This window comes from Ursus maritimus, unplaced genomic scaffold, assembly GCF_017311325.1.
Source record: "Ursus maritimus isolate PB19 unplaced genomic scaffold, ASM1731132v1 scaffold_6, whole genome shotgun sequence".
Taxonomy (NCBI): Eukaryota; Metazoa; Chordata; class Mammalia; order Carnivora; family Ursidae; genus Ursus; species Ursus maritimus.
Genome location: NW_024426774.1, coordinates 22098292 through 22112849, shown reverse-complemented (window position 1 = coordinate 22112849; position 14558 = coordinate 22098292). Strand labels below are relative to the sequence as shown.

The window sequence follows — 14558 nt, the reverse complement described above, 5'->3', positions numbered from 1 at the left end:
AGACTTAAAGGCCTCAGGAAAGAGGAGGGTCACTGAGACCCCAGGAGGCACTGTGCTCTATCCCTTCTTCCTCTCCAGAAGTCTTGCTCAGAAATATTCTTTGATTATAAAGAGCTCTGTAAAGAGCTCTTTTAAGGTTTTCCTTAAAAGGTGAGAAGGGCTCCTCCACACCCTTTGCTTTTCCCTTGGGTCCTGGCTTCCCTCCCAAGTCCATTGTCCCCATCTCAGTGGAGGCCACTTGAGAATAAACTGGAACCTGCCCCATCAACCCCTGGAAGGGCAGTTTCCTCCTCACAGCCCAAGATGTCGGCGGGGAAGGGCCGCTCAGGGCCTGTGGTCCCCGGGCACTGGGGGCCGCACATCTCACCTCCTGTTGCAGGTAGTCCAGAGCCCCGTCTAGCAGGTGCAGGTCTCCTGCCGCGTGCCTCTGCTGGGAAAGGAGAAACGTGCTGAGTGCAGGTGGGGGTGGGCACGTGGGACACTCCTGCCGGCCTGTCCCCTTCTCTCCCACCCCCTATCTGAGTCCTTAAATCCAGGCGTAATTGAGTTCCCCCTTTGGACCTGATTTTCTTCAGATGAAAGTGATTCCATTAGCCTTTCGAAGTCTGGTCCCAGATTTTTGTCCATTCTCTGACTTCCCCAACCCATCATTCACCAGGAAAAACCAGACTCTCCCAAATGGGACGTTCCATGTCAGGGAAGGGCAAACCAAGGTCAGGGCCGGTCCAAAGCTCACAAGGAGGGAGGGAACCCCTGACTACTCCCAAAGGCTGATGGAATCACGTTTATCTGAAGAAAATCAGGTCCAAAGAAGGAACACAATTACCCCTGAATTTAAGGACCCGGATGGGCCTCAAAACTTTGACAACATGCCCCCTTTTGATCAGACCTCCCCCTGCCACTTGGGCTACCACGGAGGAAAGGGCTCAGGGAGAGAATCTGAGCCGGCTCCTGTTACTGAGTATTTAAAGACACCTCCTACCCACCCAATTCTTTTTTGGTCATGAAAATAAATAAACAAAGGAGAGGACCTCAAAAATCACCCTGGTTTACCTTTTTAGAGTAAAAAAAGAAAGAAGGAAACTAATAATAAACTTTACAACAAGACGAACTCCTGAGCAGCCCACAAACCAGCTGTCCCCTGAGGCGACTTGGCTCAGACAGGAAGACACGGGAGGCCCAGTTGCCTTTCTGTCTCCTGGGGGGACACAGGCAGGGACTCTGGAGACAGCTGTCAATCACCGAGGCTGGAAGAGCCCTGAAGGGGAGCTCCCACTCCCGCCTCCCGGCTTGGATGCACAGTTGTCCTCTCCAGGCCTGCTCAGTCTGCTCTGTCGCCATAGCCAGAGGTAGTCTTTTGTCTGTTTCCTGCAGTCTCAGCGAGCCCCTCCTCAAGCATGACATTCAGCATCTCACTTCCCCTTCTGAGGAGTCTTGGCAACTCTGCCTAGAAAGGTCCTTGCTGCCCATCTTTACCACATTCAGGGCATCCGTCTTCCCTAGGGACCCCGGGGGATCCCTGTGTGGTTTGACCCCGAGAGCAAGCCCTGCTGTAGAAACCCCTCAGTCGAGGTGGGGGCAAAAGGATATTTTAGCTTTGACTCTAATGTTTCAGTTTTTTTTAAAGGCAAAAGTATTCATGCATTGTTTGTCCAACTAAAAATAAAAATGAATCGTGCGTAATGGATACGTACACACTGAAATGCGCTGTGAAGGCGAGAACGCTTAAAAGCACACACACATGAAAGGACAAGAATCCACATAGGAATGCTTGAATGCAAGTAATGTGTATTTATCTTTAAGGAATCACGAATGAGTGTAAGCATCAATGAATGCATTCAAACATTAAAAAAAAATCAAACCAATGCTGACACAGACAAACTCATTATGAATACAATAGCACATGCCTGCATGTAAGAAGAGAGGGTGGATCTGTGCATGACAAGGTAACTTATGGATGGATGAATGGATGGACGGTGGATGGATGGATGGATGGATGGATGGATGAGTGGATATGCAGAGGAATGCATTAATGCCTAGATGCTCGTTTGAGCACTTCAATGCATGAATGCATAAATTCGTGAATAAATGTTGGTGTGTATAATGACCAGAGCAGAGAATAAACGGGGCACAGAAATTTCTCTTGGTGCTGGAGAAAACAGGGAGTAAAGTAGAAAAATAAGCCTTAAAGATCTATGTGCTACAAACCCAGGAGATCTGCAGGAATATGGTTCCACGAAAGCTGGTCAGGGAAGGTGGGCCTCCATCAACACTCTCCCAGGGCCCAACATCAGTAACGGAAGAAGGGGAGGGAGTTGATGGTGGGCTAGGAGTCAGCAGGAGCATGGGACATTTGGAGGAAGGCAAGAGCATGTGTTATGGGAAAGGGCCACAGGAAAAAGGACAGCACCTCAAGAAACCCCACGCATGCCCATGCCATGGTCTGGTGGCAGCTCTGGGTGGTGACTGAATGCACAGTGGGCAGGTAGTTGGTCTGCTGCAAGGGGCTTAGTGCCTAAGGCTTCAGTTCCAGAAGAAGAGTCTGTGCGCCATTTATGTCACCGTAGCCTGGGTATCTAAGCCACCCCTTGTACTTTCCATTGATCCTAACCGGGACCCACCTCCAACAAAGACTTAAATCATAGACAGTCACCTACATAAATAAAAAGCACAGCCACACATTTTTTGTCCTGTTCCCAGGAACGCCAAAGAGCCCGGAAGTTACCATCTACCTACATGAACTAGCTTCCCCTTATCATGAGAGGCCATGGGCCAACAGGTGATAAGAGCACACATATCCCGCTTTATTTCCCAAATTCAGTGCTTAAGCACAATCAGAGCCACAAGAGGCAAATGATTTTTAATTAGGAAGCTGATTTTCCTTAGTCACAGAATGATCATTGACTCAGCCTCTCTACACCTCAATTTCCTTTTCTTGATATGAAGGACGGTATGTTAAAAACACTCCTCCTGTATACGGCTCCTTGAGCCCTTTGATATCGACACCCGTTAATTATCTATCTGTTTGCCCAAGTTCTGAAATAGCTACTAGCCTGACAGGTGTAGACCAGCTGGGCTGAGGGTCATTCCCACTGCCCTCATCCTCGCACCCGCAACCCTCTGCCTCCCAGCCTGCAGTTTACCTGTTGGGCGGAGGGACAGACGTAATCCTGGCTTGAGTTGAAAAACACATTGATGAGCTTCCAGTCATTTTGAAAGTCAAGTTCCTGAAAAAAAAAGGGCAAGAGCATAAAAAGAGAGAGTGGTGAGACCTGGCATCAAAAGAACTGTTTTCAAGTTGTTCGATTTTATGACCCATGCTCATGAAATCATATTTATGATTTTTTTTTCAAAAGCAGCACATGATAGGAATCTAAAGTTGTGTAACTGTACTAAAAGGCAATTTGGCAAAATGTATCAAAAACTAGTTTTAAGGGCACACCCCTTGATCTAATAATTCCATTTCCCAACATGTATTTTAAGGAAACTAGGATACATGAGAGATTTAGTTGCAAGGATGAAGCCTTGTTTATAAGCGTGAAAAATTGGAAACAACATAAATGTTTAAAATAGGGGACTGTTGTGTAAATTGCAGAACACTCATAAGATGTAGCCATTAAAAGGAGGCTGGAAAATGTAATTATTGTCATGGGAAATATTACATGGAAAAGAGGTTACAGAAAGTATCTACATCTAGTAACATGCTTGTTTAATAAAACATATACAGATATATGTGCTTAGAAAAAACATGGAAGGGAATATACACCCAGTTGTTAACAGTAATGCTCTCTGAGTCTCAAGTTGAAGGATGGTTTTAATATTCCTTTTGTTTATCTGTGTTTTCTGATTTTTCTCTAATGACCACGTATTAATTGCAGAACAAACAATAAACCTTCATTTTGTGTTTTAAGAGGCAGTGCAGCGCACTCGAGGAACCCTGGACTGTGGCTGCGACACTTCAGATTTTAGCTCTAACTAGCTGTATGGACTTGGGCAGGTCCCAGGACTTCTTGGGACTTCAGTTTCTTCATCTGTAAAATTATGGGATTGGCTTCAGGACCTCCTAACCATTCTCCAGAAGGTTAGGACTACTCCAGAAATTCTGGGATTCTCCTGGTAGAAGAAGCATAGCTCCTCCACCTGGCACTGTTCCTGTAGAGCTTGGAAGGACCTAGGTTTAACCCCCGAACTCTGTAATGAATGCACAGCTGGCTGAGATGGCATCGTCCCCTGGCTCCAGGGGTCCAGGCTCGGGGCCCCGGTGACTGCCAGCTGGGGAGCCAAGCTTGTCTTGATTTGGTACTTGCCCATAAGGAGGGCACAAAAGATCAGAGGATGCTTGTTGCAAACTTATATGAGTTACCCAGTAAAGAGTGTCTGAACTGCTAGGTTTGCAGGTACCGAGACCCCAGCCTCTATGTCACATGACTTCCACCCAACAACTAAAGCGAATATGGTAATAACAGCAATCATCACCCCCAATGACATTGACAACTACAGGCTTTCACTGAGCATGAGTCTGTGCCGGGCACATCTGACACCCCCATTGAATCCTCCCTAAGCCTGTGCTGCAGGCTCTTTTATTACGCCCATTTCATAAATGGGGAAACTGAGGCTTAGTGAGGTTAAGTATCTTACCCAACATCACACAGCTAATAGGCCAAGAATTCAGGATTCTCACTCACACCGTCTCCCCCTGGAACCCAAGCTCTCCACTATCTCCGTAAGTGTGAAGTCATTTTCATCCACTGATGTCGGATAGCCCTACGCTATGAACATAAGGAGTGGCCCTGTGTTTTAGTGGACTCCAGAGACTGGCCACAGGAAGGGCATCTTTGGAGGGTCCCGGCCGCACCGCTTGCTGGGTTCAGGGCACGGTGGCAGCAGGGTCACCCTCCCCCCTCTGTGCATTTGGCCTGATCACCTCGATGAGACATGGGCAGCCCTAGGCTCCATGAGACGGGTCCTCACCTGGTCCTCTTTCATGCTCCTCACCAGTTCTTCGGCCTGCGCCCGCCAGTCTCTGCACAGAAGGAGGGGGCAGAGAGAAAAATCAGTTGGCGAGAACTTCGCTGAGGGCCGGAAGCTTGCCCCTGGCCCTAGCACAGGGGCCCGTCTCAGAGCCTGAGGCCACACTCTCGCCCCTGGCTTCCGCCGGGCAGACACTGACCTGATTTTTAAAACAAAGCCCATCAGGCAGACTGTAGTCCATGCAGGAGACACATTCTGACTTTGATTCAATACAGACCTTTCTTTCTAAGCCTCTTTGACTCTGCCCACACCCACCCCGCAACTCGCCCAGGTGCCCAAGACAGGCAGGAGGACGCGGCCCCAGGGAAAGCCAGAAACGGGACTTACTCAACACCACTGTGGGGTACCGCTCTCTTCCCAGGGACGCATAGGGGCGTCAGAACAGAGGGGTTGAAATATCTGATGATGTCTGAAAGGACTAAAGAGAGAGCTGCTTTGAGGCTGTGGCCCTGCCGGCTGGAGGGGACCCGTAAAGTCCGACCCCCACGGGCTGAGCCGCCAGGGTGGCTGTCGCTATTCCAAAGCACGCCCTTCTCAACCATCACCCGCAAAGTCAGCCTCCGAGTGGGCCCCTGGAAGCGAATGGAGCTAAAAGCTAGCATCAGTGCTAAGTGCCTTACATGCGTGAAGGGGAAACTGAGTCTGGGAGCAGCTAAGCAAGCTACTCAAGGTCTCACGGTAAACTGAAGCTGCTGAGATTTGAACTAGAGCTTTCAAACACCAAGGTTTTCACTGTCGTGCGCCATCGACTCCTTAGGGAAAGTGTGCTGGGATGGGACCCGGGGAAGGCTGCCTCCCAGCCCCCTTTCTTCCTCCTGAGAGTGACAGCAGGGCGGGAAAGCTCCAGGGAACACACGTCCCAGAGCTGACAGCCAGAGGACCGCTAAAAATAGCGCTGTCAGGAGCAGTTAAGTTGTGTCTTGCTCCCGCGAGAGGAGAGGGCAGAGCCGGGAGAGTGTCATGGGAAGGAGATGCATCCCCCCACCCCGGGCCTCCTTTCCTGTTGCCCCCATGCAGAAGCGCCTGGGGCCTGTGGGAGCAGAACGCGCTGGCACAGTGCAGGCAGCAGACAGGGCGGCGGTGGCAGAGCTGGCCGGGAAGTCAGGAGACCAGTCTCTTGGCTTTGTCCGCCTGGGCGGCCACGTGAGTCATGTGTGACTCGGGCTTCATCCTCAACCCCGGCTAATGAGCTTCCTTTTCTAAGTCCTGACAACTTGGAGGAGGAGCTCCTTCCCACATGTGGGGAGAAAACAGGAAGCTCGGAGGCCAGCTGTAGACGACAGGGACAGTGTGTGCACCTGCCTGTGAGTGTGCGTGCGCGTGGGCGGCGGGGGATGGAAGGCACTTTCCCTCCCTCACGGCAGGAGGGTCTGTGAGAGCAAATGACAAAACACGATACCTGGCGCTAGGTCTCTGAAAGAGAACTGCTTTCCAAGGTAGAAGTATTGGCACTGTGTTACTCCTTTGTGATCAGATGTGACCGTGGAGCTTTTCACACACACCTTCCTGTCATTTTGTTTTAGGTCTGCCGTGAGCCTCGTCTGTCCTTGCTAATTAGAGCAGAAACCCTCTCTTGGTTTCCAGTGGGGTCAGAACAGAAGGCACAGGCTGTGGGTGCCTGTGTTCAAAGGGACTCTGCCACATACTGATCGTGTAACCTTGGGAAAGTCTTGTGTACCTCCCCGAGACTCAGTTTTCCCATCTGCAAAAAGGCCACGGTGGGCGAGGGCATGGCTAGATTTGAAGAGCTCAGAGGTTCTGGGATAGAAGGACAGGTGGGCTGAGCCAGAGGAAGTTGGGGGCCAAGCCCAATGTAACACCGCACTGGCCTGGGTGTCCCTGGAGCTCCTTCTCCTCGGCAGACTCTCCTCTGTTGGCTCGGCCACCCCGCTGAGCTCCCAGGTCTGGCCCTCCACACCCCCACTTTCCCCGTGCGGTAGGTGGGCCGGATGCACCGGCAGCTACGTGGGAGTTCTGCCTCTGGGGACATTCAGGTGCGAAACCCGCCCTCACCGCCCTGCCTTCTGTGGCAGCTCTGGCTGGTGGGACTCCTGGTCACTCTCTGCTGATGAGGGGCAGTTGGGACTTGTGAGCACGTGGGTGAGGGACCAAATGGTGGCAGCAAGTTGAGACATCAGGCAAGCAGCGACAGCTGGATTCGTGCTTCAGAGTCTAAACTACATTCCGTCTTCCAAACCCCCCAAATATACCACGGCATCTTTTTTTCTACCATTTAAAGGAAAATAGGGCCAAACTGAGGCAGAGCTGTGACAGTCTCTAAGTCAGTGGGGGCCAACTCTTTTGGAATGCTTTGATCTTCTGCAAGGGAACTCCCCCGCCACTTGGGTCCCCTAATATCCCTTCACCTGTCAATCAGATCCTGGAGGGCTGGACACCTGGCCTCAACCTTCCCTGCTGGATGGCGAGGGCTGAAAGGACGGGCAGTATCTTATTCCAGAACACCTGATAATTCCCAGGCCCTTGGAGAAACTCGCCGGCTGGATTGACAGGGCGCGATCTACCTTACTTGTCATTGTGCCTGCTGGGGTGTCAGCTCCAGAGGCTTTCTGCTCTAATTAGGAAGTGAAAGGTGGGTTCCTTGTTCTTGACTCGTGAGCAGCAAGCTAGGCGACTAACAGCCTGGGAGGCTAATTCGGCTGGCATGAGGGACTTGGGCACTTTCAAATGACTTAATAAAGTTGTAAGGGACCCGGAGAGTAAATGAAAACAACCAGGCCACAGATGGCACATTCATAAGCACGTGCATATGTAAAAAGGCCAACATGTTAACAATGATCATCTCTGGGTAGCAAGACTGCGGTTAATGTTTATTTTCTTCTTTTCATTGTCCTGAACCCAACTAACATATTTATTTTACAAGTAAGGGAGTTATTGCAAAATGAAATGGGCTGAAAACGAGCCCTGGATCTTCTTGGTGCGGAGAGAGGGGAGTGAGAATGGTGGACAGTTTCCCCCAAGGAAGTGCTCTCTGTCCAGCGCTGCGGTCCTGGGGGAGAAGGACCTTGAGGACTCTGCTGCCCCCGATATCTCCCCTGGGGCCTTTAACCTAATGCCTCCTGGCTTCTCTTTGCTCAGAGACCCTCGGACACATTTCTCACCCCCGCCCCCACCTTTTAGGGCATGTGACTTGTCATATCCTGGCTCCTTATCTGTCCTCTCAGAATGCCTCCCTGTGTCCCCTCAGGCTCCACGAGGGAGTGGCCACTAGGGCACGCTCTCTTCAATAACAGAAATGCCGCTGTGTTGGGCGGGATAGGGACCATCTGGAATCGGGCCATGAAGACACAGGACTCACCTGTCACTACTTCCATGCACACCTGCTCTGGCCTTTGGTCAGTCCTGCAGGTAGAAGCAAACACGCAAGCCTCAGACTGCATTTGCCAACCTTTTCCCTCAACCGGGATGGTCCCATTCATAACAAGCTGAGGCTCAGGGCTGCTCTGGTTCTGGATTTATCCTTTCTGGAGCTAGGGACACACTGCAGATGGCTATAGAGCCACCAAAAAGGGATGAACAGCTTTGTTGGACCCCCCTCTAGTCTGGGCCTTGTGGAAGCTGGAAGAGGATGCAGCCCCCCATGTGGAAGGAGACAGACCCTGGTCCAACAGCACCTGCCTCCCCCAGAGCACAGCAAGGAGACAGGTGGTGGGAAGCAAGAACTGAGTATTCAGCCCTTCCCACATTTCCTCCCTAGTCACCCAGGGGACCCAGGGGCCTCTGTGGGTACAGGAGTGCTGGACTGGAAGGCAGGAGGCTGGGTTCTTGTCCTTGTTCGGCCACCTGCTCCCGAGGGCGCCTGGAGTAAACCATCTCCCTCCCCCCACCCCCCGACCCTTGGGTTTCCCCCATCAGTGAAGCCAAGAGCTGAGAGCAGATCCTATGCAAGGCTCCTCTCAGCTCGAGGGCTCTGTGGAGCCAGGGCAGTTACCATTTTTGCTTCTCCGGGTCAACGGTCCCTGAGTCTGGAAGCTGGAAAAGATAGGAGGTGTGAAGAACCCAGCCAGGGAAGGCGGCAGAGCCTGTCCTTGGGAGAGGCCAGCTGCCTGTCAGACACCCCCTCCCGCCAACAAAAGGGAACCCGCGGATCCAGAGAACGACCGAGTCTGCTCACGAATGTCAGGCTTCCTCCGCGGCATGGGGGTCAGAACTCAGAGAAACCGAAGGTGTGAATGTTTTCTTCGGAACCCAAGACAGGGACGGGAGAGCTTAGATTTAAATGCGGCAGTGTAGACTGTTAACCTCTCCATAGACAAGGGATTGTTTTATTGTGTGACTACTTGAATCTAAAATTTGATTTATTGCCTGTCCCCCCTGACTCAAATGGAAGTGGCACGAGGGCAGGAGTTTGCCCGTTTTGCTCTGGACTGTATTCCTTGGACCTAGGACAGCGCCTGACACACCCTAAGTATTGAGAAAATATTTTTTGGCTAAATATCATTTAAATGAACAAAGTAAGTTTCCGATTTTCCTCTCGGTAAAATGCTGGACAACCCAGGACACGGTCTGCCGAAGACATTCCCTGGCTGGAGGACTGAGGTGGGGCCGTGGTACCCCACCTGGGAATTGTGTCCTCTTCAGGGTCCTAGGGAACTTTGGAATTGTGCCCAGTAAATAGAAAATACTCGGTAAGGATTTGCTATTGGCAGTAGTAGTATTTTCACAGGTTCTGACACAAATTTTCTCTCTCAAAATTCCTTGAAGACAGTGTCTCCCGGTGTGGTGGTGACAGGTGACAGTTGTACCCACACTGCCTACACCCAGTCTGCTGCCACTTCTCTTTAAAGAGTCTGTCTTTAACCACCCAGCTCGAATGACAACCAATCTATAAAACTGGGTCATCTCTCTAGAGCCTTCTTGGGAGGGCAGGCTGACCGCAACCCTCCTCTAAGTGGGACTTTTGGTCCTCAATAGGGAGTTTGAAAGGCAACATTTCCAGGGAAAGGCAGCAAGTTAAGCAAAAATCACACTGCAGTGCTAGTCAGGAATCATAACCCAGGATGGCAGGCAGGTGAGGTCAGGAGGGGAGGCGGCTCCTGGGCTGAGGCAAAGTGGACGGCCTGTGCCCAGCTGAAGGGGATCTGAGTGATAGCAGAGCTCTTGCCTCGAACAAGCTTGTTGGGGCTGCTGAGGGGAAGGAAAGGAAGAGAACAAGAGGAACAAAGTGGGGAGGGCAATGATAGTTGTATCTGTGTTTTGGTTACTTTCTCTCACCCTGTATATTGGTGTGTGTGTCTGTCTGTCTGTCTTGAGAATAGGTGATCAAATGAAATTTTCAATTTTTTATTCTATGTAATGTGTTTTGATTTTTTTCTTATACTGAACACATATCACGTATGTTAGCTTGCAAATAATTTTTACAAACATTTGCAAATCTGATCTTTAATGTTTGGCGAGGAAAAGGTTGTCCGGAGCAATTCAACAAACACATGCTCCAGGCACAGGTAAGGAAGATTGTGCCTTGGTGACAGAAAGCTCCAGGAACTCGAGGAAAAAAAAAAAGTACCAGCATTATGAACTCTTTTCTTGCTAAATTCACTGCTTTCCATGATTTTTCCCAGGCCTGATACTTTCTATAAACCAGGCTAAGTTCACCATCGTGGGCTCTGGGCACCTAGGAAGGTTGCCTCCTCGGACCCGCACTCTCAGGTTTTACCCTGGAGGCTGGGGTGCCTGTCGTGTGAGGGTAATGATCTGGGATGGGGGGCCAGGCCAGCGCACAGGAGGAGAAAGGGAGCGGAGTGACAGGCAGGAGCCCTGGGGTCTGCATAATTCATGAGCGACAGAGCTCCTTCGGAGCTGCCACCACCACCGAGGAAGGAAAGTCCCCAAGGGTGGATGGCTGGACCTTTAGAAGCCTGACCTGCGCTCCCTCCAGTGAATTTCCCCACCCAGATGGGAGCGTGCTCCAGTCCTCCAGCTAGGGTCACTTATATCCCGGGCACGTGGGCCCAGCAAACGCCAGGTGCTCTCCATGACATGAAGCCTCTTTTCTCCTTTACCTGCCCTTCCACATCTCTCCCTCTAGGAGACCTCCACCTTCACCCCCATCAACACATCATTACAGGCACAGCCAGCACCAAGAGGGCAGACCAGGGCGGGAGGCCCTGCTGCCAGATCCCACCAGCCCCTGGTCTGTTTGCTAATGCCAAGTCTGGTTCTTTCTGGAGGGCTGGCACGGTGCCTGGGGAGGGGGCAGGGGGCGGAGGTTGCAGCGAGGACAGCCTGCCGCAGGGACAGTGGAGGGCCGCTGGGAAGGAGCCTCGGTAGGTGAGGGAGGGAGGAATACACAGAAGGGGATAGAGGATGGGGGGATGTCTCGGTTCTGGGGCAGGGGTGCAGCAGGCACAGCAGAGAATGCTGGCCTGATGGGAGTTCTGTTCAGGGGGGCTGCTGGCCCTGGGGGCAGGACCCCTCCTGTGACCAGGCCAGGAGGGGCTGCGGGAAGCCAGTGCTGACTAGGGAATCACATTGGCATTCCGCGCTGCTCTCCAACCCCCTTCTCTCCAGACCCTCTCTTTATGCTTATCCCTCTCTCCTCATTCTTTCCACCTCTCTCCTTGCTTTCTTTCTCCTTTACCCAACCATATAAAATATACCACTTAAAATCTATTAGCAAAGCTGGGTAGATTTTTAAAAAATTTACCAAGCACGTAAGGACGTTTTTTCTTTATCTCATAAAGTTTAAGAAATGATTTTTAAAATTCTGTGTTATTTTTGACTTAAATTATCAATTGATTTAATTTATTAATGAGAACCTCTGAAAGTTTCCTCATCCTAATGTAAAGGGAGGCATTCATTTGATTTAAAAAAAAAAAAAGGAGGACACAGACACTCTAGATTTTAGAATGTCCCCAAGTCAGAGAATGTTCTTCTCTCCCAAAACGAAACATCTTCCTGGCTACCAGGAGTTCATTCTGAGGCTCCTGGTCCCAAACCCTGACTCCCATCTCCGTCTCCTTGAAATACTCACAGTTTCCACATTGCCCATGGCTGCCACAAATTTAATATCAGAAGGTCTCACAGAGTGGACTGCAAAGACAAGAACCCATTTAAGAAGGTCAGATCTACCTTCCCCAAGATATGAGCCAAAGATGCCAAATGGAAGGGGCAGAGCCACACCCGCCAGCCTGAGGTGGAAAGCTGAAGACCAGGACGTCACTGGGACCCACAGGAACCCCACTGGAAAGAGGCTCACTCTTCTCTGCAAGCCAAAGGCGTCCCACGGAAGGTCACTCGTGGCCCTCCTTTTCCCTCCTGCCTGGTCTTCTTTCTGCCTCTTGCTTCCCTCTATCCCTTGGCTCTGCATTTCTGGGCCCTCATCAAAAAGTAAAGGGTAACAAGTTAAAATGCAAACCACTGGGGTACAGAAGGGATCATGTTAGCTTGAAGAGTGTCTGGGAACAGCACTCAAAGTCTGTGAACACACATAAACACCAGACGCAAGCTATATGCAAATGGTATACCAGGAAGCCTCCATGACCCACCTGGGCCACAGGTATTTTTAGGATTAAGTCTCCCTAGAAACCACTGACCTCCTGATCTTGTTACAGGGCCATTAAAAGTAAACCTCCCAAAGACACCATTTCCTAAGAGGCATATCGATTTCTTTTTCTAGCTACACTCCTTAGACAACGGAAGAGTAAGAATAGCATGCTTCACTGGAAACTCTGATATGTTGTGGTAACACAAACACAAGCAAAACCATTAAACACGGCCTGTAATGCAGCCATTTCATAGCATAAAGCCAGAGAAGACAGCCACCTCCAGAGCAACGCTCATACCATCCAGGTGTTAGACAAATCTAGCCCGTTATAGGAGAAAAATGTCTACAGTGGCCACTGCAGCTTACATCCACGAGGGCAGGGAAATGACCAAGCTCCAACCCACAGCTCCTGTGGCACTGTCCACACCCCCAGAGGCGAGCTCCCGGAGGTCACCCTCACCTGTGCGGCCATGTTGGTTTGATCTCTGGTGGCCCCCTACAGAAATGGCTGAGGGGAGAGGAGGCGGTGTGAAGGACGGGGGCTGGAGAAGAGGCCTGAATGGCCAAAGGATGCAAGAGGAGTAGGGTCAGAGCCTCTGCTGGCCTCACCAGGGAGAAGATGCCAGCCTTCCAACCTCCTGGCTCAGGGCCACATACCTGACTTAGGAGGCCCACTGGATCCTGACTTCTCTGAGTTGCATGGGAATGGAAAATTCTTCAGGATCTGCAACTGAAACGAAATATCAGAAACATCAACTGCCTTGTAGAGAAATATTACAGGTCCTGAAAGCTCGGTGTACTTAGACCATGTACTTGTTCTCTCTAGGCTCAAAATCCAGAAGCAACTACAATTACCCATAGTCACGTTCATCTAACTCCATACGCCGTTCACCTAGTAAAAGGGGACATGCGTCTATTGACAATGATCTTAGCAAGTGGCAGGTAAGGATGCCTCAGAATAGTTGGGATGAGGTGGGGGGCAGGCAGGAAAGAGAAAAGAAAGAATAAAAATCAATTCTTGGGATGATGAAAAAGATCCGGAGACAGAGAGTGGAGATAGTTGCACAGCAATGTGATTGTCTTAATGCCATTGAACTGTACACTCGGAAATGGCAAAAATGGTAAATTTTATGTATGTGTATTTTCACAATAAAAAAATAATTAAGAGATCCAGTATATAGAGACTAGAAAGTTAAAAAAATCCATTCTTTGCTATATTTTTTTTATGTTATCTACTTTCCCTCTTTTAATTTGATTATCTACACAAAAGCAGGTATAGGAGGCATTATTTTTATTTGCTGCTGGAAACAGTAAACTGGAAAACTCTTGAGTCCCCACCGCACTGGTGTGTTCTAAGCCCAGAGGAGGTGCTGAGAGCACAGGAGGGACTGGGTGCCGGTACTCAGGTCCTCAAGTCCACCCGGGCCTCCGCAGATCTCCACACAAACCCAGAGCAGCCTCTGCTTCTGTGAATCGTATGGAAGGCTTTGTGAAGGGAGATCCTGTTTTCTCCCCAGAATCAAGAGAAGAAAGGGGAGATAGTCCAACAGGGGAAAACAGGCAGTACATAAGGTGCTTGACCACATCTTGCTGTCACAAGACACAAGTTAATTTCTCTTGAATTACTAATTTCGGTAAGAGATAAAGAATTTATTCTCAACTCTTATCTTGTGGATGTTCTGGGAAGACTTTGCCCAGATGTCTTCAGATAATTCACAGCATCTGCTTCAAAGTTCACAGAGATAACAAGCCCATTTATAACTCTTTCTGGCCATTTCTGGGAACCACCAGCTTAGTCCGCAGGGGTGATGAGCCCCAAATTCCAGGAGCTACAGTTGTACCACCTCTGCCGTGCTGGGCTGCCCGACTGCCCCTGGGAGGCGCCGCTCATCCAGCCCAGTCCCTCCAGCCTTCAGGGAGGGACCTGCCAATGTGCATCAAGAACCGGATGCACCCACTAAAATCAACCCCACGCCCCCCAACTTCTCCCAACAGGGCAAAGCCCTCACCTCTGGTGATAGTT

At 50.4% G+C, this 14558-nt stretch overlaps 1 protein-coding gene across 1 annotated transcript in view; it reads right to left on the bottom strand.

The window, feature by feature from the left end:
• Positions 1–14558, bottom strand: part of PLB1 (phospholipase B1) — a 138272-nt gene that overhangs the window by 82741 nt on the left and 40973 nt on the right. Inside the window, exons 2-9 of the mRNA XM_040623143.1 lie at positions 13193–13265; positions 12023–12081; positions 8981–9021; positions 8348–8391; positions 5359–5449; positions 4972–5023; positions 3144–3227; positions 368–430 (exon numbers count right to left, since the gene is read on the bottom strand). Coding sequence (XP_040479077.1) covers positions 368–430; positions 3144–3227; positions 4972–5023; positions 5359–5449; positions 8348–8391; positions 8981–9021; positions 12023–12081; positions 13193–13265 — 507 coding nt within the window. The remainder of the gene's footprint in view (positions 1–367; positions 431–3143; positions 3228–4971; positions 5024–5358; positions 5450–8347; positions 8392–8980; positions 9022–12022; positions 12082–13192; positions 13266–14558) is intronic.